Genomic DNA, 19,350 nt, shown 5'->3' with positions numbered 1-19,350 from the left:
TTGGCTTCTGACTCACGGCAGCCACAGAACCCAGCCCTCATAAATGAGTCAGCCAACGAAGGGAGGTAGAGAAAGGACCTGAAAGAACCCTGACAGTGGAGAAAGTAGTTCAAGGTAACCTGTGACATGTACTCTCAGCCCACATCTGGTAATGAGAAGAGGCCTCAGCGCCCTGCTGCCCACCAGGGTCAAGGCTAAAGAAAAAAGCAATTCAGGCACAGAGCCCCATCTGCTGGAGGGCCCCAGGCCGATATTCCCTGGCTCAGCTACCTCCTAAATGGCCAACCTGGTGCCAACAGAATGAGTGGCACCTCTCAGAAGGGAGACTGGGCCAGTCACTGGGGCCAGATGAGGGTGTGAAGACTGGTTGGAGATGGGTTTAGAGAAGAGATGATATTTATTCCCCTAACCCACCTTCCCGACAAGGTCCCCTGGGCCCCAAACCTGAATCAAACATCGTATTAAGTGAGCCTTTTTATTGTTGTGTTTTCTTTTTTTAAACTGAAGGTCCCTTACTGGTCCTGCTTCCAAGAGTGGCCACGACCAGGTGAAAAGGGGAGGGCAACCAGGCAGCACAGGGAGGGGTCATCTCCACAACATTCCATTTATACACAGAACTAAACAGACAAGCACAGAGTCACTATTGCGGTTAGAAGTTGGCAGCATGGGAAAGGGGAGCCACAGGTGGGAACTGGGGTGTCATTAAAAAAAATACAGGCCCCCCCCAAACTGGGGTGCCTGGGAGGGGGACTTGGTCTCCTTCAACCCAAGAGGAATCAGAAGATCAAAAGCAGTTTGGGAAGGCCAGAACCGTCAGGGATGGAGGGAAGAGGAAGGTCCAGGGGGTGGGGGGGCTGTTTGGCAACTGGGTGAAGGGATTGCCCTCCCCCTGCTGGGATCCCCCCAATCCCTCCGGTCTGGCGGGAAAGGGGCAGCCTGCAACCCCCCACAGGCAGGTCTGGGGCTGCCAGATACTCCAGGCAGGGGGCTGGAGGGGGCTCACAAAGGCTTGCCCTCCAGGGAGATGACAGCACTGCCCCCCAGCTTCTCTGCCAGAGTGCAGCGGTCCTTGACCTCCTCGTAGCAGTTCGCTTGTAATTCATGCTTGATCCCTGTGGGAAAGAAAGGGGAGTGTATGTGAGCAGCAAACACTGGTATGGTGGTTGGGGGTAGGGAGATTATGGTTGGGAAGGAGCCAGTGAGAACAGGTGGCAGGAACAAGGTTACCTTCTGAACAGGCAGGAAAGAGGAGGGGAAGGAACTTCCTCTGCCATACCACCCACCCCACCCTGCAGCCAAGGCCTGAGCAAAGTGCATGTGGCATGACCAGTGTGGCCCTTACCTGTCAGCTTCTTCTTGATGGCATCCTTGGAGCTGGCATAGATCATTTTGCTTTTAAGGGGTGCAGACTCAGGGGCCCTGGAGAGAAATAGAGAACTTGCAGCGAAGTCCCCTCCAAATCTAGGAAGTATCCTCAAGCTATAGATGACTTCAAGAAAACTCATGAGCTGGCCCCTACTATTTCAGCTTTTATCAAGTTCCTCACTGATAAGTGTTCTGTTACAATGCCCCCCCCACCCCAAACACACACCTCTGTTTTCCCTTTTTTAAGGAGCCAGAGAGTTCCCATCTTGAGAAAGGGGGGCGGGGCAGAGCTAGGACAGGTGGCATGAAGAAGTGCCTGCAGGAGGAGCTCACCAAAAGATAAACACCAGGTCCTCCTTCTTGCTCTCCTTGGTCTCATAGGTTGCATCATACAGAGCGTAGCGGCAGTCTTTGTCCGGTAGCATCTTGACAAAGGTGGCGTAGGGGTCGTCTACTGTCTGGCCCACGTCACCTACCAGGATCTCCTTGCCCTCCTCCAGAATGATATTCTTCTTGTCTTCACTCAGGCAGAAGAGCACCGCCTTCTTGCGCTTCTTCACCTCCTCTGGTGTTGAGGACTTACGCACCTTCATGTCATTGAACACTTTGATGACTCCATCAGAGACAGCCACACCAGAGGCCTGGGGACAAGCCACACATACCTCACATAAGGAAAGGTTTCTGGGGCTCCCCCATTAAGTCCTTCCTTTGTTTTCTTAGAAGATCCATCTGGATGCCAACACAGCATAATTCTCAGCTCCAAGGGATCATTAATCTTCCCAAAACAAGTAACCCTATTTTCCCACCCAAGCTACTGTCACAAAACCAGATGGACACAACCCCAGAACGGCAGCCATGGAAGAGCTCTGATTACCTAATTTTTAGCATATTCTTCCCCCCCTTGACATCCTACAAGCTAAAAATTAAAGCGCTGTGAGAAACAGCCTTGACTAAGAGATGAACATAGAATGCTCCTGACTCATTTCACTCTGAGTGCTCAATCTCAGCTTTAGGATATACGTTCTGACCCAGAATTTCAGAGAGAAGGAAATACAGACACCTACATCACAGTCATCTCTTCTAAAAAGAACCAGGACTCCATAATACTAATTAAGACACCAAAGGTGCTCAATAGTTCCAGCAAGTTCAACAGAACTGCTCAGTGCAGTTATTACACAAATGATCCTCTTCTCTGCAGGAGTATTCCACAACCAAGGAATTACAACACCTGATTATGGCCCTACAACACTGCTCCCTGTCCTCTGAAAAAAAAAAGCAGACTTAGAGATCACTGATAGAAGTAAACAAGCTAAACCCAACTGCCCACAGCACTCGAGAGCTTTTTAAACTGCTATTATGGGTCGTGCTGGGGGACACCCAGTAACGTAGCGACGGTCCCCGACTAAATCTGCCGCGCCCCGCCCCCGTCCCGGAACTGCAGAGGAAGCCTGCCACGTGACTCAGCCGCTTCCGGAGTAGGCGGGGCAAGATCAGCTAGGCTGGGCCTCCTCCGCGAAAGAAACCACCCAGCCACAAACAGCAGCACCTCCCGGGTCTCAAACCCCAGGAAAAGCTTTTACCAGTCGGCATATCAGCCCTCTCGGCTTCGGGCTCGAGCCTGGAGAGTTACACGACCTTTGGTTCCCGCAGCCCTCGAATCGAACACAGGGGGTGGGGTGGTTTCCGGGCGGTGCCCGCCTGGGTCACTTCCCTAAACTCGACTCCACCCTCAGGCCCCCATCCGGGAAAGCCGACGGCCGCTCTCATCCAGGGCTTCGGGCCGAGCGGCCAGGCCTGAGCGTGTGCGCACGCGCCGCCCGACTGCGCCGTTCCGGTCGAGAACCCAGCTCGCTTTATGGGCTCGCTCGCTCTGGAGAAGGATCGTAGCCTCTGCAGGGTCCGCTCCGCGCCGCGCAAACCGCTAATCCAGACGCCGGCGCCCGGACCCGTCGCCCCAGCATCTTCGCTGGCCGCGCCGCCCCCGCCCCTCCAGGGTGCAGACATCTCTACCACCTGCTTCGAGACAGACCCGCCTGCCCAGGGAGGGTGACGCCAGGAGGGAACAGCCCTTGGGTGGGGCGCGCGCTCCAAAACAGCTCGCGCGCTTTTCCCTCGCCGTCCCCAGGCTGCGTTTGGACACCGCGTGCTCCCGTCGAGCGCGCGTCCCCGTGAACCGACTCACTTGGGCCCAGCGGCAGCGCACCACCCCGGCTGCTCCGCGAGGGGCGGGCGAGTGGACGCGCGCCCGGACCCCTCCCCCACGGCCGGTGTCTGCGCGGGCGCACCAGCAGTGTGGGGGAGGGGAAGGGAGGCCAGGGGGCGCGCGAGCGACATTCGAGCCGGCCCTACACGGCGCCCGCGGGCGCGCACGCGCATCCTAGCCCCGGCCGCCCCTCCGCACGAAACCCTCATCCCGCTCTGGGCGCTGGGGGAGGGGGTACCCACGTCGCTCCCTCGTTCCCTTCAGCGCGCGCAGATGACCGATTTCGCAGCTGCCTCCCCTCAGGCACATTGGCTTTGCGCTCACCATATTTTCGGAAGCGAAAAAGGAGACAGCAAGACGAGCCTTAGAAGACAAGAGCCGCTGCAGCTGCTGCTGGGATCCAACTGAACGCGGCCTCTCCCGGCCCCTTCCGTTTAGTATGAGCCGCACAATGAGGGGCGGGGCAGGCTTCCGGCGCTCCCGCTGCGGGCGGATGGGTAATGAAGTCCGGAGGTCCTGCGTCGTCCTCTGGTCACATTGCATACGGGGAAATGTAGTCCGAGAGAGGTGGGGCTATGGCACGGAGCGCACGCCCATTGGTCGTGGAAACGCTCTAGCTGAGCAAGGCCTCGGCGCCCGGCGCTTGGAAATAGACCAGAAAATGAACCCAGACTTCACGGCTATTAACTCCATTGCGAAACTGTTTTTGCTAAGATCCATCTTGGCACTTTCTGGGTCCTTTGGTCTGAAAATTTTGAGTTAATATTTTCTTTCCTGAATTAAAGCAACAATTCATTGGCTTGGAATCCAGTCCTTGAGCAAGGAGAATCTGCAAGTATAAGGCGCCTTCAATCTAATAAACCATTCATTGAGCACCCTCCATGTTCAAAGCCATTCTTGTCTCCTGAGAGGAGGCCTTATGCAACCTCAGTAAAATAAAATGAAGGAATAAGGGAAAGACTACAAGGAAATCTTGGAAAATAGAGCTTTATTCTTGTTTTAAATGTCTGGCAAATTTACGAGACAATAAAGGGAGAAACAGATTTGTGCATTCAAGAATTATATGCCTTTACTAGATAGCGAAAAGAAGAAATATATTAAATCAGATTTGAATCTCGTTCTCGAGTTGATAACCAGTTATATATTGATAGTTAATACCTGCAAAAGTTGAGACAAATTCTGGGAGTATAGCTCCAGAAAAAGCAAACCCCAAACACCTAGGGTGGAAAACTTTGTTGGCCTCAAACAATGACTACGGCCTCACGCTGTGCGGGCATGGAAAACGGTCGCAAACAAGGGAACTATGGCCATTGAAAAAAATGGAAGCCCGGTTTCCCTGATCTGGGGAGTGACACCTGTAGTAGGGTACCTCGCAGAGCATGTCGGGAATTGTAGTCGGGGACGTTGAGCCGCACCGCCCACCAACCGAGCTACCGGGAGCCCCAGGTGTAGGCTACAGCTCGTAGCGACCCTGCCAGAAGAGGCTGGCTTCACCTTTTTTGAGCCTTGGAGTTTCCAAGAGCAACGAGGAGGGGGAGGGGAATATTGCAGTTACTCTGGAGACGCGCTCCCGCCCGCCCCTAGCCGCGGGATGCCCTAGATGTCCTTATTAGGGCAAGAGACTAGAGGGGGCGGGTCCAACCCGAACGCTGGCTGGAGGCTCCTTATAAGGCATCGTCGTGAGGGAGGCGGGAATTCTGAGTAGGCTAGGCCCTAGCTGCTAGGGTAGGCAGGTCGCAGTTGGGCGGAGCCTGAACGGGCGGCGGACCCAGACCAGAACCTCACGACTTCCGGTATAACTGCTGGGGTCTATTACAACTCCCTGGCGAGTCCCTGATACATGTCCCTCAACCTGGGACCTTTTTGCCTAGATTTCACCTTAAACCTCCCTGTGGGTCTCACCTCCAATGAGTCATTGAAACATCGAAGTGTTTGTTCCCTTCCACCCTTGCCCGGGCTTCTTATCCCAGCCTGCTCATCCAAATCGAACTACCTGCCGATCTCAGCCACCCCCGCCACCTGCCAGGATGCCCAACACCTCCTACCCGGCCCCCTTCCACTTGTCCTCTGTTCCCCTTCTCCGTCCTTTGGCCTTCCCTGCCCGTCCCCGACTTCGCACCCCTCCTCCTCTGCCCTGTGTCGTTTCCTCCACCCTGAGCTCGGGATCATTTCCCAGGAGGGTCCTTCAGCTCCTCCTGCGTCACCTTTGTGTCCTTATCCCCTACACACCTTCCTAGATCTCTCTCCTGCGAATAGACCTGCACCTGTTCTTCCCTCACCCCTTCGGCTCTTCCAAAGCCCGGTCTCCAGCAGCCTCCGCTAAGGAGAGACTGAGACTGGCAGCCTCAGGCTACTCGATGGTGCACCGCCCCGGCCAGCCCTCCCAGGCACAGGGGGCGCTATCTCCCTTTCTCTCGCCTGCACTAAGAAGACCTAGAATCTGTGGTGGGAGGAAGAGGCGGGTCGAGACTCCGGTGGTGGTGAGGGGGCTGGGGAGCGCGTCTAAAAGGCTGGGAGGGGAGGGGCGGGGAGGGAGAAAGGCCGTAGAGACAGTATTCTCCCTTAATAGTGTAGGGACAGGGAGGGCGGCGGGAGGCTATCCACTAGAATGTAGTGACTAGATAGTGCCGCCTGTCGGACCACGTGATCTGGAGAGGTCCTGTCTTACCCCGTCTGAGCCAGGTACTCGAATCCTTTGTCCAGAACTGGCGGCGTCCCAGTCCCACCGGCGTGAGGCGCCAAAAGACCAGTCCTGGGGCTCATGGCGGCGCCGGTCCGTCTGGGCCGGAAACGCCCGCTGCCGATTTGCCCCAACCCGCTCTTTGTACGTTGGCTGACCGAGTGGCGGGACGAGGCAGCCAGCAGGGGGCGCCGCACACAATTCGTATTTCAAAAGGTGAGTCCTGGCCCGACCTGATGGGGACAGGTGCAAGCGGAGCCAGATGACCAGATCTGGTCTGACCCGGTACCACACCGTCTACCCCCGCCAGGCGCTGCGCTCACTCCGGCGTTACCCACTGCCTCTGCGCAGCGGCAAAGAAGCTAAGATTCTTCGGCATTTCGGAGACAGTCTCTGCCGGATGCTGGACCAGCGGCTGCAGCAGCACCGATCGTCCGGCGGTGAGCGCTGGGGGCACCACCTGGGATGCCTTAATTTCCCACTACGACTCAAAGTTGCTCTTTGTCCTTGGACTTGTTAGTGACTGGCTCTCAGAGCCTCACCGCTGACAGCTACCACACGAGCTGGAAGCGTCCCTGACCTCACCTGCTGAATTCCATGGGGTCCTGGATTGACTCTTTTCTGTTCCCGCAGGTGATCATGCCCCAGATTCATCTGGAGCAAAGAGTCCATCCCCGGAAGGGCCACATGCCGAAGTCCAGGACTCTTCCATGCCAGGGAGGAGGGGGCGAGGGAAACTGGGAGCATCAGGAGTAAGATTGTCTTACTTGGGGGATTTAGCAGGCTTGAGTCCAGATCTCCCCACCAGTGATGCCTGGCCTTGGGCACATGAGTTGTTCTTTATGATACTTAGTTGCTCATCTGAAGATGAGTGTATGTCATTGATAATAGAATCAGCTGGGAGAGTCCCATGATCAAGCTATTTAGGGGGACAAGCCCAGTAAGTTGTGGGGGTTGTCGTTACTGAGTTTTCTTGTCTTACTATGTGTCCAGTGGGTGGTAGAACTGAGACTGAATGAAACCCTTTGCACTACTTCCCCACACTCCACCTACTCATCCCAGCTTTGCAGGGGATTATCCCATAATAAGGCCTATTTTATAGAAACGAAAGTTGAGAGGCAGCTGGGTGACTCCTCCAGGGCCATGCAGCCTGCTGAGACAGAACGAGAACCTCAGCCTTGCCAGGGATTCAGTCTACAACGCACGCACAGCTCCCTGGCTCCTGTGTTCCAAACCCTCTGTACCTTTCAGGTTCCAGCTCAGCCACAGGGTGAAGGCTCTGGAAGCTACTGGCCTGCTCGGCACTCAGTCGCACGTGCAGTACTGCTGCAGCTCTACAAGGAACATCTGGTGAGTGTCTGGCTACACCTGGAGTTGGGAACCAAGGCAGTGGAGCATAGGCCCCTGGAGGAGACTAGCCCAAGCACTTCGTTACATTTCTGCCTTGGTTACAGAGTCCTCGTGGCCATAGCTTTCTAACCAAGGAGGAGCTGCTGCAGAGATGTGCCCAGGAGTCTCCCAGAGTGAGCACTGAGGTGGAGAAGGATGGGGCCAAGTGGCTCTGGATCTGACCCTGAGCCCACCAGAGGCTGTCCTTCTTGGGAGCAAGCAGTGGTGTTGGGCACAGGGAGTTGGACACGTGGTAGCACCAGGGGCTTTCTGACAGTGTCCTCCCCTGTGGATAGATGGCCCCTAGGAGATCTCAACCCTGGCCAGCTCTCCGCTCCCTCCTCCACAGGAACCTGGTCCTCGGGACACACCAGCCAGCCAGGTGGGACCAACTACAGGGGATGCAGAGGGCAAGGAGGGACTACTACACATGATGTTCTGAGTGGGGCCTGTACTCACTCAGCAATTCCTAGGCCTCAAAGTGTTGAAGTTGGGAAAGAGAGGCCCTACCCCCAGGAGTCTACACTGTGGGAGTACCAGGAGGATCTGAACAGGGAAGGGCATGGGGAGGTGCCCCAGGTTATTGGAGAAATAGAAGGGCTTGGCTGGGGACATGGTATTTGACACATCTTAGAATTCAGAGGGTAGAGATGCAGGAAAGGCATTCCAGGAAGGAGGTACCAATATAAGCAAAGTTAGGAGGACGGAAAGTTTATTTTGAGATGTACTTATTACAGACTTGAGAAATGGCCCTGGGCAGGTCTAGAGGAAGCTGATCTGAGGAGCAAGAACACAGCTCAGGGCATTGGGTGGAAGCTACTGGACTTATTTGTGCAGGGCCACCAAGGGGGGGAGGGGGGGGAGACAGGAAAGCCTGCCAGATACAAGTGAAGAAGGAAGATCTGTGTTTCTTTCCTCCACCCACCAGGTACTCACTGACCCAGGAGGGTCTGGAGCTAGCCCAGAAGTTGGCTGAGTCAGAGGGCCTGAGCTCACTGAATGTGGGCACCAGAACAGAGGAGCCCCCTGGGGAGGAACCGGAAGTACCAGGGTCAGCTTCAGCTGAGCTGTGAGGAGGAGGAGAGGAGGGGGGTGGAAGGAAAGGGGGAGCAGGAGTCCCAAAAATGAGGCCAATACCCCACCCCTATCTTCATCACCTACAGCTGAGCTGTGGCTGCCCCATTTCCACTGGGTTTGAAGGGAAACTGCCCTGGCACTGGGGTTCTGGCCTCACACCAATCCCCCTCTCCAGAGGTGCTAGCGAAGGCGGTGTCCAGCAGCCGTCCCTGGAGCTGAGGCCCGGAGAATACAGGGTGCTGTTGTGTGTGGATGTTGGTGAGGCCAAGGGGTGAGTAAGGCGAGGGGAAGTAGGGAGATGATGCTGGGGGGTGTCAGTGGCCTGCTCTGACCTAAGTTTCCCACCTTGCAATTCCAGGATGGGGCACAGGCCAGAGCTGCTCCGCCAGCTGCAGCGGCTGCACGTGACCCACACTGTGCGTAAACTGCATGTCGGGGACTTCGTGTGGGTAGCACAGGAAACCAGGCCCAGAGACCCTGGTAAGGGGTGTGGATAGTCAGATGGTGACAGAGGCAGGGCCTGGTGGGTGAAGGGATGTAAGCCAACGGGACCCTTCTTGGCTTCTTGGCTTCTTGGCAGCAAGACCCGGAGAACTAGTCCTGGATCACATCGTGGAGCGCAAGCGGCTGGATGACTTATGTAGCAGCATCATCGATGGCCGCTTCCGGGAGCAGAAGGTTCCTCTACCAGCCTTACTGAACCTCCTACTTCCTGCCTGCTCTGGGGCTTCCCTCTTAACCAAGAGGAATCCAGGGGTCACTTCTGGGTAGCCGCAAGGCAAAGCTCTACAACTCCAGCCATACCCCTTTAGAGCCGCTTCAGGGCAGCCCTGGGAACAGACCCCTCAGGCCTTTTCAGGGACACAGCAGGTGCACAGGGTGTCGGCTGGGTTGAGGAGCATATGAAAGACCCCTGGAGTGTCTGGCCCCTGTAGTCTTGTATAAACAAGCCCAGAGTTCCAGGAGTGGAACCACTGTTTCTCAGTGCTGGCTCCTGGGCTGACCCCATAGTTGGAGAGACCATGCATAGGCTGAGGGGGGCTTGAAGAAGGGGCATTATTAAAGATGGTGGACAGGCTTTCCATGCAAGAGTAACAGCATGAACAAAGATAGGTAGGAAGACTAGCGAAGATGAGAAATAGCATTGGTGTGCCCAGGGTCCCAGGAGGATGTTGAGTGTGACATGATAGATGGCCTGACCCTGTCTCCCCCTACCTCTGCTTCCCCAGTTCCGGCTGAAGCGCTGTGGCCTGGCGCACCGAGTGTACCTGGTGGAGGAGCATGGCTCAGTGCACAACCTCAGTCTTCCTGAGAGCACATTGCTGCAGGCTGTCACTAACACTCAGGTGACCTGGGAGGGCAGGGCCAGGTTGGCAGGGACCTTGTGATCCACGGCTTAGACCAGGATCTACCTCCCTCTGTTGGGTCCTCTTCCCCAGGTCATCGATGGCTTCTTTGTGAAGCGTACAGCAGACATTAAGGAGTCAGCTGCCTACCTGGCCCTCTTGACACGGGGCCTGGAGAGACTCTACCAGGTGAGCAGGTGCACATCTAGCACTGGTCCCTTCCCTGGGCCCTGTGCTTCCTTAAGGAAGACAAGCTGAGTGAGTTCCCTGCTTCTCAGGTTGGCCCAGTGGGGCTTAGAATCCAACAAGGACTGCCTGGGGGGTTTCCCTAGAGCGCTGGCCTGGCTTCAGTCCCTTCTCCCCTCAGGGCCATATCCTACGGAGTCGCCCGTGGGGAACTCCAGAGGGCCCCAAATCAGGGGCTGGGCCTTCCACAAAGCCTCTCTGCTCGCTCCTCACTTTCAATGACTTCAATATGGGAGCCATCAAGAACAAGGTACTGCCTCTGATCAGATCTCCCTTAATGTGGTCCAGCCCCAGACCACCATTAATACAGTCCTCCCTGACCCAGGCCCAGTCCGTGAGGGAGGTGTTTGCCCGGCAGCTGATGCAGGTGCGAGGAGTGAGTGGGGAGAAGGCGGCAGCCCTGGTGGATCGGTACAGCACCCCCGCCAGGTAGGCCCCACAGAGCCCTGAGGGGTCCACTGCCCCTACCCTCCCTGCATGGAATTCAGCTCAACCAATGCTTTGTGCAGGGTCGGGTTCTGTGAGGACTGTACAGACCGAGATGAGCAGACTTAGCTGAACCTTGGGGAGTTCATGGAGGTTGGGTGAAGAACACAGTGCCCGCCAGGACCAGACAGTATCTCAGGCATTGGGGAGCCCACAGGAGACAGGGAAACATCCCACCTGGTGCAGCAGAGGAGTTGGGTCATGAAGACCGGGCCAAGAACTTGGAGAACATTTGCAAGAGCAGGAAGGGAGGATGAGTGGGGTGGAACGGGGCTTTGAATGCCGGGTTCAGGAAACACAGGTGGTTCTGACTCCTTTAACTGGTGCTGACCCCTTCCTGCCTGTCTCCCATGACTCTGGCCCGAACTGCTCAGATGTCAGCCTCTGTAAGGCTTGACAATGGGACAGTGCCCCAGTGCCCCATCCCATCCGCAGTCTACTCGCTGCCTATGATGCCTGTGCCACCCCCAAGGAACAGGAGATGCTGCTGAGCACTGTCAAGTGTGGGCGACTACAGAGGTGAGGCAGGGGACAGGCCCCGGAGGGAGTGGCTGGGGCCGAAGCTGCTGTGATCCAGGACCTGACCCTCAGCCTCTCTCTGTGCGCAGGAATCTGGGGCCCGCTCTGAGCAGGACCTTGTCCCAGCTCTACTGCAGCTGCAGCCCCCTGACCTGAGCTCGGCCACAAGACTGACCCAGGCCCCCATCTCTCCAGGCTAGCCAGCCTTTTAACAAGAATTTTTTAGGCTACAATAAAAATCTAAGTGCCTGCAGCTTTGTGTGTCATGGAGGAGACGCCAGGCCCCAGGGCCTTGTAAAATATCCAAGTGATTTTTAAACTCGGGACGCTGGGGTTTCCTGGGGGGACACTAAAACTGGCAAGGAGATGGAGTCGGTAAGGTGTTGCAATTTTGAATCTTGTTTATGTCACCAGAGGGTCCCTGACCAAATACAGTTTCCTTTGATAAAGTTCTATAGCTTGGAAAATAAAAGTTTGAAAAGCACAGTCCAGTTGCCTCATTTATGGATTGGAAAACAAGCCTAGGGAGCTACTAGGGCTTGTCCAAACTGATAGTTTGAGGCTCGGGTAGGATTGAAACCCGGGGCTTCCTGGTGCTGTCTAGAGCAGGGTTTTTCAGGCTCCCTGCAAACCAGCCAAGCCCAAATTTCTACTGGAACCTGGAGTCTGCAGCCATATCACTGCCTCCCTTCTCGGGTGATTCCGATGCCTGCTGTATACAGACCAAGCCCAGCCTTGGGGACATAGCTCCCAACTTCTGTCCGTGGGATCCCTTCAGCCTGAGCCACCCCTGCTGTAGGTAGACTTGGCCCGCCTCCCACAAGCCTGGCCCCTTCCCCGGTCTGGGGGTCACTACAGTGTTACCCACCCACCTCAGCCACCAGACTCCTTCTTTCTCCCTTTATTGCCTTTCTCTCTCTACCCTTCACAATAGCATCTCCCCTTTTAGCAGAACGTGGTCGTCCCTGAGCCCCAGGTTCCCGGCTCTGGGGCCCTCCCCCTCCCTGAGAGCTCGCCGCACTCCTCAGAAGGTGTAGGCCCCCACGAAGACGGTGAGCCTCAGTACGGAGCTGGCCCGGTAGCTCATGAGGGAGTTCATGGTCACCATCTCGAGGTCCAGCACGTACTCCCGGGGGCCCGTCACGGGCCGGGCGAGGACCAGCATGGCGCTGACATTGTTGATTTGCTGCGGGCACAGTAGGTGGGGGGACATGTAGAATATGTCAGCTTGCGGGCCAGAACCCTCCACCAGCACCACCTCCCATCCCCATGTTTTGCACCCACAACCAGTTGGCTGTGACCCTGGGCTGTCTGTCACTTATGACATCTTTAACATCTCATCTCCTACACCTGGCTCCTGCTCTCAGAAATCTTCTACTGGTGCCCTGCCCCCTTTCTAGTTTGTCGTTGTTTTGAGAGAGAGGAAGGGAGAGAGATGAGAAGCATCAACTCAAGTTGCATCACTTAAACTGTTCGTTGATTGCATCTTATATGTGCCTTGACCTGGGGGCTCGAGCCAAGCCAGTGACCTTTAGGCTCAAACCAGCAACCATGGTATCAAACCAGTGATTATGGGATCGATCTCATGCTCAAGCCTGTGTACCTGCACTCAAGCCAGATGAGCCTGCACTTGAGTCAGCTATCTTGGGGTTTTGAACCTGGGACCTCAGTATCCCAGGTTGATGCTCTATCCACTATGCCACCACTGGTCAGGTTAGCCAGTTCTATTGTCTAACCTGGGACAACTGATGATTCAGGGCCAGGAGTGAGACTTGGGGGAGTGGTGGGGCCATTGGTGACCTGGAACAAGCAGACTTGTTCAGAACTTTCCATTTCAGAAAGAGAAAACCAGCACTGGTACCACACTCAGCCTGTGCCTTTCTCACTGAGCCACATCCGGACCCCTCCCTCCTCACAGTTCCACCAGCAGAGCTGATTCTCTGACCCCAGGCCCCTGCGCCAACCCCCACTGCCTCTCCGCATTTGCTTGTCTTTCATGGGCTCTGCCTGTAACCTCGGAAGGCCTCTCATGTCAGTCACTTGTTCTAAAGGTGAAGAAACTGGGGTCAGATACAGAAATCAGTAAGGGACTTAAAACCCAGTGTCTGAGTTAGAATGATCTGAACTATGTACCAAGGAAATTGAAAACACCCCTATCTTTCTACAGAAATTCTGCCTCCCCGGGGGTGGGGCTTTGAGAAGAGGCGGGACATGGTGGCATAACCGAATCTCCCACCTAAGGTTTCCTGGAATTCAGTTTTGGATTATGCACGTCATTTGAGGGGAAGGGTCAGGGGAAAGCCTTACCCTAATGTAAAAGTCCCCCTGCGAGTTTCCAGCACGGATCTGAAAAGCGTTGTAGGCGCCGGGGTAGACGGAGGTGGCCTGGATCTGGAACACGTCAGCGGGCACGCTCCGCTCGGAGGTGATACTCATGTAGCGGTGCACAATGGACGAGGGCTGCTCCCGGCATAGGGGGTTGGAGGCTGGGCAGAGGCAGCGACTAGGGGCCCCAAGAAGGGTATATGAATGAGATCCTAGCCCATTTCCCAAATTTAGCCTACCCCCAAAATTAAGGAATCCCAAAAGGATCTCGTATAACTGCGCGTTGTTGTCATGAAGGACAATTCCCATCAGGTGACGGGGCAATTACCAGCCTTAATAGACACCAGCCAGCCTCAGAACCCAATGGGAGTTGTAGAGAGAGAGTGTGTGTGTGTTGTAGGGGAGGGTGGCATCAAGTTGACTTACTTGTCAGATACCTGAACATAGGGCTCCAAGCAGCGGTTGGTGTCCACACAGCGGTAGCCTCCATAGAAGTTGACACAAGTTTGGGCTTCAGAGCACTGGTGAGCACCGGACTCACACTCATCAATGTCTGTGCCAGGGGAGAGGGGCTGGAAACTGGACATCAGGCCATTAACCCCTGACACCACCCTGCCCACTCCACCCGGGCAACTTGTACCTTGGCAGAGGCGTGTGGCCAACAGCTGGTAGCCCTGCGGGCAGTGGCAGGAGAAGCGGCCCGGCTCATTGACGCAGCGGTACTGGCAGAGGTAACTGGAGTAGCTGCACTCGTCAATGTCTGAGGGAGAGGGGTCATGAGGACTTGCGGTCAAGGACAATGTCCCACCGATATTTTCAGAGAGCCCAGCCCCATGTGAGGCTCAGTGCAGCCAGCTGGGGTATGCAGGAGGTAAACAGGTGCAGAATGAATAGGACATGAAGGCATCAAGTGGAGGACTGCGTGGCAGGAGGCACAACATGGCACAGGAGGACCAACGCAAGAATTCTTGGCAGGGCGGAGCTCACCACTGCAGGAGAAGCCGTCCCGGTGCAGCTCATAGCCCTGATGGCAGCGACACAGGAAGGTCCCGTAGGAGTTGAAGCAGCGCTGCTCGCATGGAGCCCCCATGTCACATTCATTCACATCTGGGGGTGCCAGGAGAAATGGGAGGAGTAGGAGGCAAGGAGCAGCCCAGAGCTCCCATTCCACCTGTTCACCTGGGCTGGTCAGGAGGGGAGCTCCCCAGCCCACAGCACCCTGCCCAGGACCCAAGAGCCCGGCCCCGCACAGCCTCACCCACACAGGAGCGGTTGTTAGGACCCAGCTGGAAGCCGGGCTCACACTGGCAGCGGAAGGAGCCAGGCAGGTTCACGCAGCGGTGCTGGCAGTAGCGGTAGCGGCACTCGTCTATATCTGGGATGGAGGCCAGGAGGGCAAGGAGGGCAGAGAGCAGAAGTCAGTGGGGCCCAAGCTGCCTGGGACTCAAGTCCTCACCACCCATAGTCTTGATTGATCTGTGTCTGGGGGCTGGGCTAGGCCAGGTCAGCCAGCACTCACACATATACCCATATAGTGCTGTCTGGTGACAGCGGTGGCAGCGGCTTATGGTGAAGCCTTGGGGTGGGATGGGATGGGGGTCAGGCACTAGGGTGAGAGCCAGGCAAGGGGCATGGAAAAGAACTAGCAAGGCCACTCCTGGACTCACCCACACATTCAGGCCCAATCTTGCGGTAGCCATCAGGGCAGGCGCACTGGTAGGAACCAGGCAGGTTGTGGCACTGCTGGCTGGGACGGCAGTCATGCAGGGCCTGGGCACACTCGTCCACATCTGCAGGAGACACCACTCAGCCCCTTCCCGGGAGGCCACGCACCCTCCCACATGACAGACTCCTCAATGTTGGAGGACACACAGGCCAGGGACCACTCACAAGGGTATGTGGGTGATGCACCCCCAAAACAGGAACACATGGACTAGACCCTCCCAAAAGCACAAATAACAGTTTACCAGACTGGGAGCCAACAGGAAAGGTACCCCTAACCTGTGAGAGCCTGTGCTAGGGAGGCACAGGAAACAAGGTTCGACCCATACTCCTAAGACCACTGATTCCAGGGCCTTCCTTCAAGGCCCATGGTGCCTAGGAATCGGGCCAGATCAGGAGGGGGCATGGGGGCGGAGTCTAAGACACTGAGCTCTTGCAGTGTGTCTGCAGCAATGGAGGGGAGGGTCCCAGAGGCTGGCTAGGGCAGTGGGACAGGAGCTGGGGCCATCTGTGGCAGACCCCACACAAAGTGAGGGTCTGGCCGAGGATCCAGATGTTATCCCTGTGCTCCGAGGAGGCTTTTGAGCAAGGGAGGAACCTAAGCTCTGAGTCTGGTAGGAAGACTGGAAGCCTCTAATGAGGGTGACCCTTACCAACACAGCTCTCTTGCTCATCAGGCTCATAGCCCGGCGGGCAGGAGTTTGGGTGTTGAGCGGGGGGCACTGGTGGTGGTGGTCCCTCGCCATGCAGGTCGTTGATGACGGCAGCAGAGCGGGGCAGGCACAGGTAGCCTCCGTAGTGGTTGATGCATTTCATTTCCCCCTTGCAGGCCTCGGGGATGGTCAGGCACTCGTTGACATCTGCAGAGAGGGGCCTGCTGGGCACAGCCGGGTCTCCTGGGCTGGCCACGGAGGGGGTGGGAGGCAGGAGCCCAGCCTGGTCTTCTCTAGGCTGTGTGACCCAGGCAGGGACTTCCCTCTCTACTCAACAAGCTAAGGCTGCCTGTCCAGGACCCCTCCCCAGGGCCTGCCAGGGCTGATGGTGGGGTGGCTGTTCCTAGTCACCCCCATTCTCTTGCCCCTAAGAGAGTCTCTATCCCTCCCCAAAGATTTGGCCCTGGCTCAGCCCAAGAGTGATGTACGGGCCTCCTTACCCACCCCAGAAAACACTGGCCTCCTGGGCTGTGACAGGACCCAGCTGTGTAGAAGTGATTAGAGAAGGTGCTCCTCAGGGCAGTGCCCTGTGACTCTCCTGCCTACTGAGAGGTGGGAGCAGGATGTCCTGATTCCTCCGAGAGGGAGGGGCCTGAATGGCTTCTCCACCCCTAGCTGAGCTGGCCCCCAGAGAACCAGAGCTGGCCTTGGCGAAGCAGAGCTGGGCAGAGGACAGGCCATTGGCCTCCTGCTGCAGCTCTTGGAACTGGGGTTGCAATCCCTTTCCCGGTTCCTGGGGGTGGGTCCGTCCCCCAGACACACTCACCCCGGCAGTGCTGGCTGTCAGGGTCCCACTCATAGCCATCTGTGCATTCCTACAAGGGGACCAGCGGTGGCCAGCGTTCACCCCCTGTCCCCTCCAACTGACCAGGCCAAGACCAGGGCCCTGAGCCTAGCCGCCCTCCCGGGACTACTCCAAACAATGGCCCCAGTTGCTCCACCAACCAGGGGAGGGGAGAATCTTCCCCAGCAGTAGCCACCCCAGGATCCTGGTCTCTGCGTCCCTGCCCAGCCCAGCCCAGGCCCGTGGCCCCACGGTCCCCACCGTGTAGCTGTCGGGCTCCTCCGAATCTTGGGGAGACGCTGCCCCCAAAAGCAACAGCAGCAGCGCCCAGAGCAGTAGAGACCCGGGGAGGCAGGAGGCGAAGGGGAGCATCCTGGGGCTGGGAGGTGGTGGGCAGGGGTCAGGGCGCCTCTGCCACGGCACCCCCATTCCTTGTACCAGGGCTCAAAGCCCTGGCCCCTCCCGCTCGGGACCGCACTTAGGACCCCAGAGCCACCTCGGAGCAGAGGGCTGACTCCTCACGCAGGCCGGGATTCGGCGCCCACCCGCCGAGGGCCGCCCCGCCCCCGCCCGGTCCCACAGCGGCGCGGGCGGAGGAGCGCGGGCCTCGCCGCTCCTCGCTGACGCCGACTGGGCCGAGACTCCAGCTCGTGCCCTTCCCCCCACGGACGGCCACTCACTTGGGCCTACGACGCCCCCGCGGCCCGCGGCTCCGGCGGCTCGGCTGGCTCCGGCAGTGCCTGCGGGCAGACGGACGGACAGAAGGCGCAGCTCCCCGGACGCGCGGCCCCAGGAAGCGCCCCCCGCCCGCCCGCCGCGGTGCGGCCCACCCCGGCGCCTCCGCCCGCCCCTCGGCGGATTCCTGAGCCCGCGCCAGGGGGAGGGACCCCGACCCCCGCTTCTCCGCCCCTGCCGGCCGCAGGCCCCCACCCGGTCCCCCGCGGCGCCGCCCGGAGCCGCCTCCCGGCTCTGGTCCAGGGTCCCCTAGCGCCTGATCCTGGGGGCATTAGCCCTGCTGTCAGGTTCCCCGACTCACCCAGAGCCCCCAGACCCTCACTTTGTGCACCCCAGAATGTCATACTGCGCATCTAGACCCTACCTAATCTGCGCCCCCATCCTATGCACCCACATCTTTTTAAGAAACATTCATTGATTTTATAGAGAGAGGAAGGTCGAGGGAGAGAAAAACACCGACCTGTTCTTCCACCTCTCCATGTAATCATTGGTTGATTCCCCTACGTTCCCCGACCACTGAACCCAGAACCCCGGCAAATGGGGACGCCGCTCTAACCAACCGAGCTACGCGGCCGGGCCTCTGCGCTCACATCTTAATGTCCGGACCCCAGACGCTTTCTGCGCCTCCAGAATGCCATTCAGGCCCTCAATCTAGGCTCTTCAAAATGATATTCTACGCTCCGAACAGTCACTCAAAACTTCCTTCAGGGTCACTATACCCTCGCCCGAGAATGAGACGCTTCCAAGCCCAGTGATGTTCATCTCTGTCCACTCTCCCCTCCATCCCCAGGACTGTCTTCAGCCAGATGTTCCCTTCACTCCTCCAGCCCTCCGTTTTCGAAGTTACGAGTTTGGGGGCGGGTGCCTTTTGGCCCAGAATGAATGGAAGCCCCTGGAAAGGCTGGCAGGACCAAACTTGGGTGTGCAGGACGTCAGGGTCTTGTGTCAGCACCTTCCTGGGCTTCGTATCACCCTTGTCCCACCGGGGTTTCCACCTCCTCGGGCAAATGAAGGGAGCGCCTTCGGGGGAGGAGTTTGGGCGGAGAAGCTCCCAGGAAAAGGCGGGGCCTCTCCCTGCCCACGTCTCCAGGCGGAGCCAGACGGGAAAGAGCCGCGTGTCCAGGGATCCCCCGCCTCGCCTCCGGCAGTCGACATGCGGGAACTGCTGAGCCCTGCCTTCCCTTTCCCACCGCGCTTATCCTCACGATCGCCCCAAATACAGTTCCGCCCGGGGAGGGGGTGTCCCTAATAGGGGACGTTCCTAGGAAGAGGGTGAGCCCTGGTTCAAAGTGAACTGGAGAGTGTCTCCACCACCCCCAAATCCTTCCCAGCTGCTTGGGTGAGGAGGCTAAAAATAATAGATGTTTAAAACCAAAAAGACAGACATCAACAAGTGTTGGCGAGCATATGGAGAAATTGGAACCCTCATACAATGTGGGTGGGAATGTAAGACGCACCCACTTTGAGAAAATTTTGTCAGGTCCTCAGATTTTTACATGGCCCAGCAATTTCACTTTTAGGTATATACTCGGGAATTGAAAATATGTCCACACACACAAAAAAATCTGTACACCCTGTTCACAGCAACGCTATTCATAAGAACCAAAATGTAAAAATAATTTAATGTCCATCCATTTATGAATGGATAAAAAAAATAATGAAATGTTATTCAGCCATTAAAAGGAATAAGTAACTGATATGTGCTACCACATGGATGAATCCTGAAAATACACTAGGTGAAAGAAGGCAGACACAAAAGG

The 19,350-nt window shown here is 57.0% G+C and overlaps 3 protein-coding genes across 16 annotated transcripts; 1 reads left to right on the top strand and 2 right to left on the bottom strand.

The window, feature by feature from the left end:
- Positions 1-461: 461 nt before the first annotated feature.
- CFL1 (cofilin 1) lies at positions 462-4,126 on the bottom strand. Of its 2 annotated transcripts, none has more exons than XM_066358250.1 (4): positions 3,893-4,126; positions 1,699-2,006; positions 1,343-1,419; positions 462-1,112 (listed from the first exon to the last, which is right to left on the bottom strand). In XM_066358250.1, the coding sequence occupies exons 1-4, from the start codon at positions 4,109-4,111 to the stop codon at positions 1,000-1,002; spliced, it is 717 nt and encodes a 238-aa protein (XP_066214347.1). In that variant the 5' UTR covers positions 4,112-4,126; the 3' UTR covers positions 462-999. The 2 variants fall into 2 exon arrangements, with proteins under 2 accessions (XP_066214347.1, XP_066214355.1); XM_066358258.1 differs by lacking the exon at positions 3,893-4,126 and adding an exon at positions 2,946-3,061.
- Positions 4,127-6,076: 1,950 nt separating this feature from the next.
- MUS81 (MUS81 structure-specific endonuclease subunit) lies at positions 6,077-11,564 on the top strand. Of its 6 annotated transcripts, none has more exons than XM_066352074.1 (16): positions 6,077-6,464; positions 6,559-6,688; positions 6,882-7,000; positions 7,500-7,598; positions 7,703-7,771; positions 7,934-8,019; positions 8,566-8,688; positions 8,890-8,985; positions 9,073-9,194; positions 9,295-9,392; positions 9,944-10,060; positions 10,154-10,249; positions 10,428-10,556; positions 10,632-10,735; positions 11,228-11,311; positions 11,401-11,564. In XM_066352074.1, the coding sequence occupies exons 1-16, from the start codon at positions 6,330-6,332 to the stop codon at positions 11,465-11,467; spliced, it is 1,674 nt and encodes a 557-aa protein (XP_066208171.1). In that variant the 5' UTR covers positions 6,077-6,329; the 3' UTR covers positions 11,468-11,564. The 6 variants fall into 6 exon arrangements, with proteins under 6 accessions (XP_066208171.1, XP_066208082.1, XP_066208247.1 ...); XM_066351985.1 differs by having other exon boundaries at positions 8,566-8,706; XM_066352150.1 differs by lacking the exon at positions 7,703-7,771 and having other exon boundaries at positions 8,566-8,706.
- Positions 11,565-11,694: 130 nt separating this feature from the next.
- On the bottom strand, positions 11,695-18,603 carry EFEMP2 (EGF containing fibulin extracellular matrix protein 2). 8 transcript variants are annotated; one of them, XM_066354277.1, is made up of 12 exons: positions 18,543-18,586; positions 17,536-17,595; positions 17,117-17,234; positions 16,838-16,886; positions 16,012-16,218; positions 15,304-15,426; positions 14,895-15,011; positions 14,624-14,743; positions 14,277-14,396; positions 14,063-14,189; positions 13,619-13,814; positions 11,695-12,497 (listed from the first exon to the last, which is right to left on the bottom strand). In XM_066354277.1, the coding sequence occupies exons 3-12, from the start codon at positions 17,225-17,227 to the stop codon at positions 12,336-12,338; spliced, it is 1,332 nt and encodes a 443-aa protein (XP_066210374.1). In that variant the 5' UTR covers positions 17,228-17,234; positions 17,536-17,595; positions 18,543-18,586; the 3' UTR covers positions 11,695-12,335. The 8 variants fall into 8 exon arrangements, with proteins under 8 accessions (XP_066210374.1, XP_066210456.1, XP_066210251.1 ...); XM_066354359.1 differs by lacking the exon at positions 18,543-18,586 and adding an exon at positions 18,151-18,514; XM_066354154.1 differs by lacking the exon at positions 18,543-18,586 and adding an exon at positions 18,181-18,514.
- Between the last annotated feature and the right edge of the window lie 747 nt (positions 18,604-19,350).

This window comes from Saccopteryx leptura, chromosome 1 (assembly GCF_036850995.1).
Source record: "Saccopteryx leptura isolate mSacLep1 chromosome 1, mSacLep1_pri_phased_curated, whole genome shotgun sequence".
NCBI lineage: Eukaryota > Metazoa > Chordata > Mammalia > Chiroptera > Emballonuridae > Saccopteryx > Saccopteryx leptura.
The sequence above is the reverse complement of the archived record's forward strand: the minus strand, read 5'-3'. Positions and strand labels throughout refer to the sequence as shown.

Coding starts and splice junctions, on each gene's coding strand:
- CFL1 (XM_066358250.1), bottom strand. CDS start 4,111: ATGCAATGTGACCAGAGGACGACGCAGGACCTCCGGACTTCATTACCC. Junction 2,007..3,892: donor TTTTCGCTTCCGAAAATATG/GTGAGCGCAAAG, acceptor GCTTGTCCCCAG/GCCTCTGGTGTGGCTGTCTC. Junction 1,113..1,342: donor CATCAAGAAGAAGCTGACAG/GTAAGGGCCACA, acceptor TCTTTCCCACAG/GGATCAAGCATGAATTACAA.
- MUS81 (XM_066351985.1), top strand. CDS start 6,330: ATGGCGGCGCCGGTCCGTCTGGGCCGGAAACGCCCGCTGCCGATTTGC. Junction 9,195..9,294: donor AACCAGGCCCAGAGACCCTG/GTAAGGGGTGTG, acceptor GCTTCTTGGCAG/CAAGACCCGGAGAACTAGTC. Junction 9,393..9,943: donor GCCGCTTCCGGGAGCAGAAG/GTTCCTCTACCA, acceptor CTGCTTCCCCAG/TTCCGGCTGAAGCGCTGTGG.
- EFEMP2 (XM_066354154.1), bottom strand. Junction 14,397..14,623: donor GGACGGCTTCTCCTGCAGTG/GTGAGCTCCGCC, acceptor CCTCTCCCTCAG/ACATTGACGAGTGCAGCTAC. Junction 13,815..14,062: donor TATGTTCAGGTATCTGACAA/GTAAGTCAACTT, acceptor TGGGGCCCCTAG/TCGCTGCCTCTGCCCAGCCT.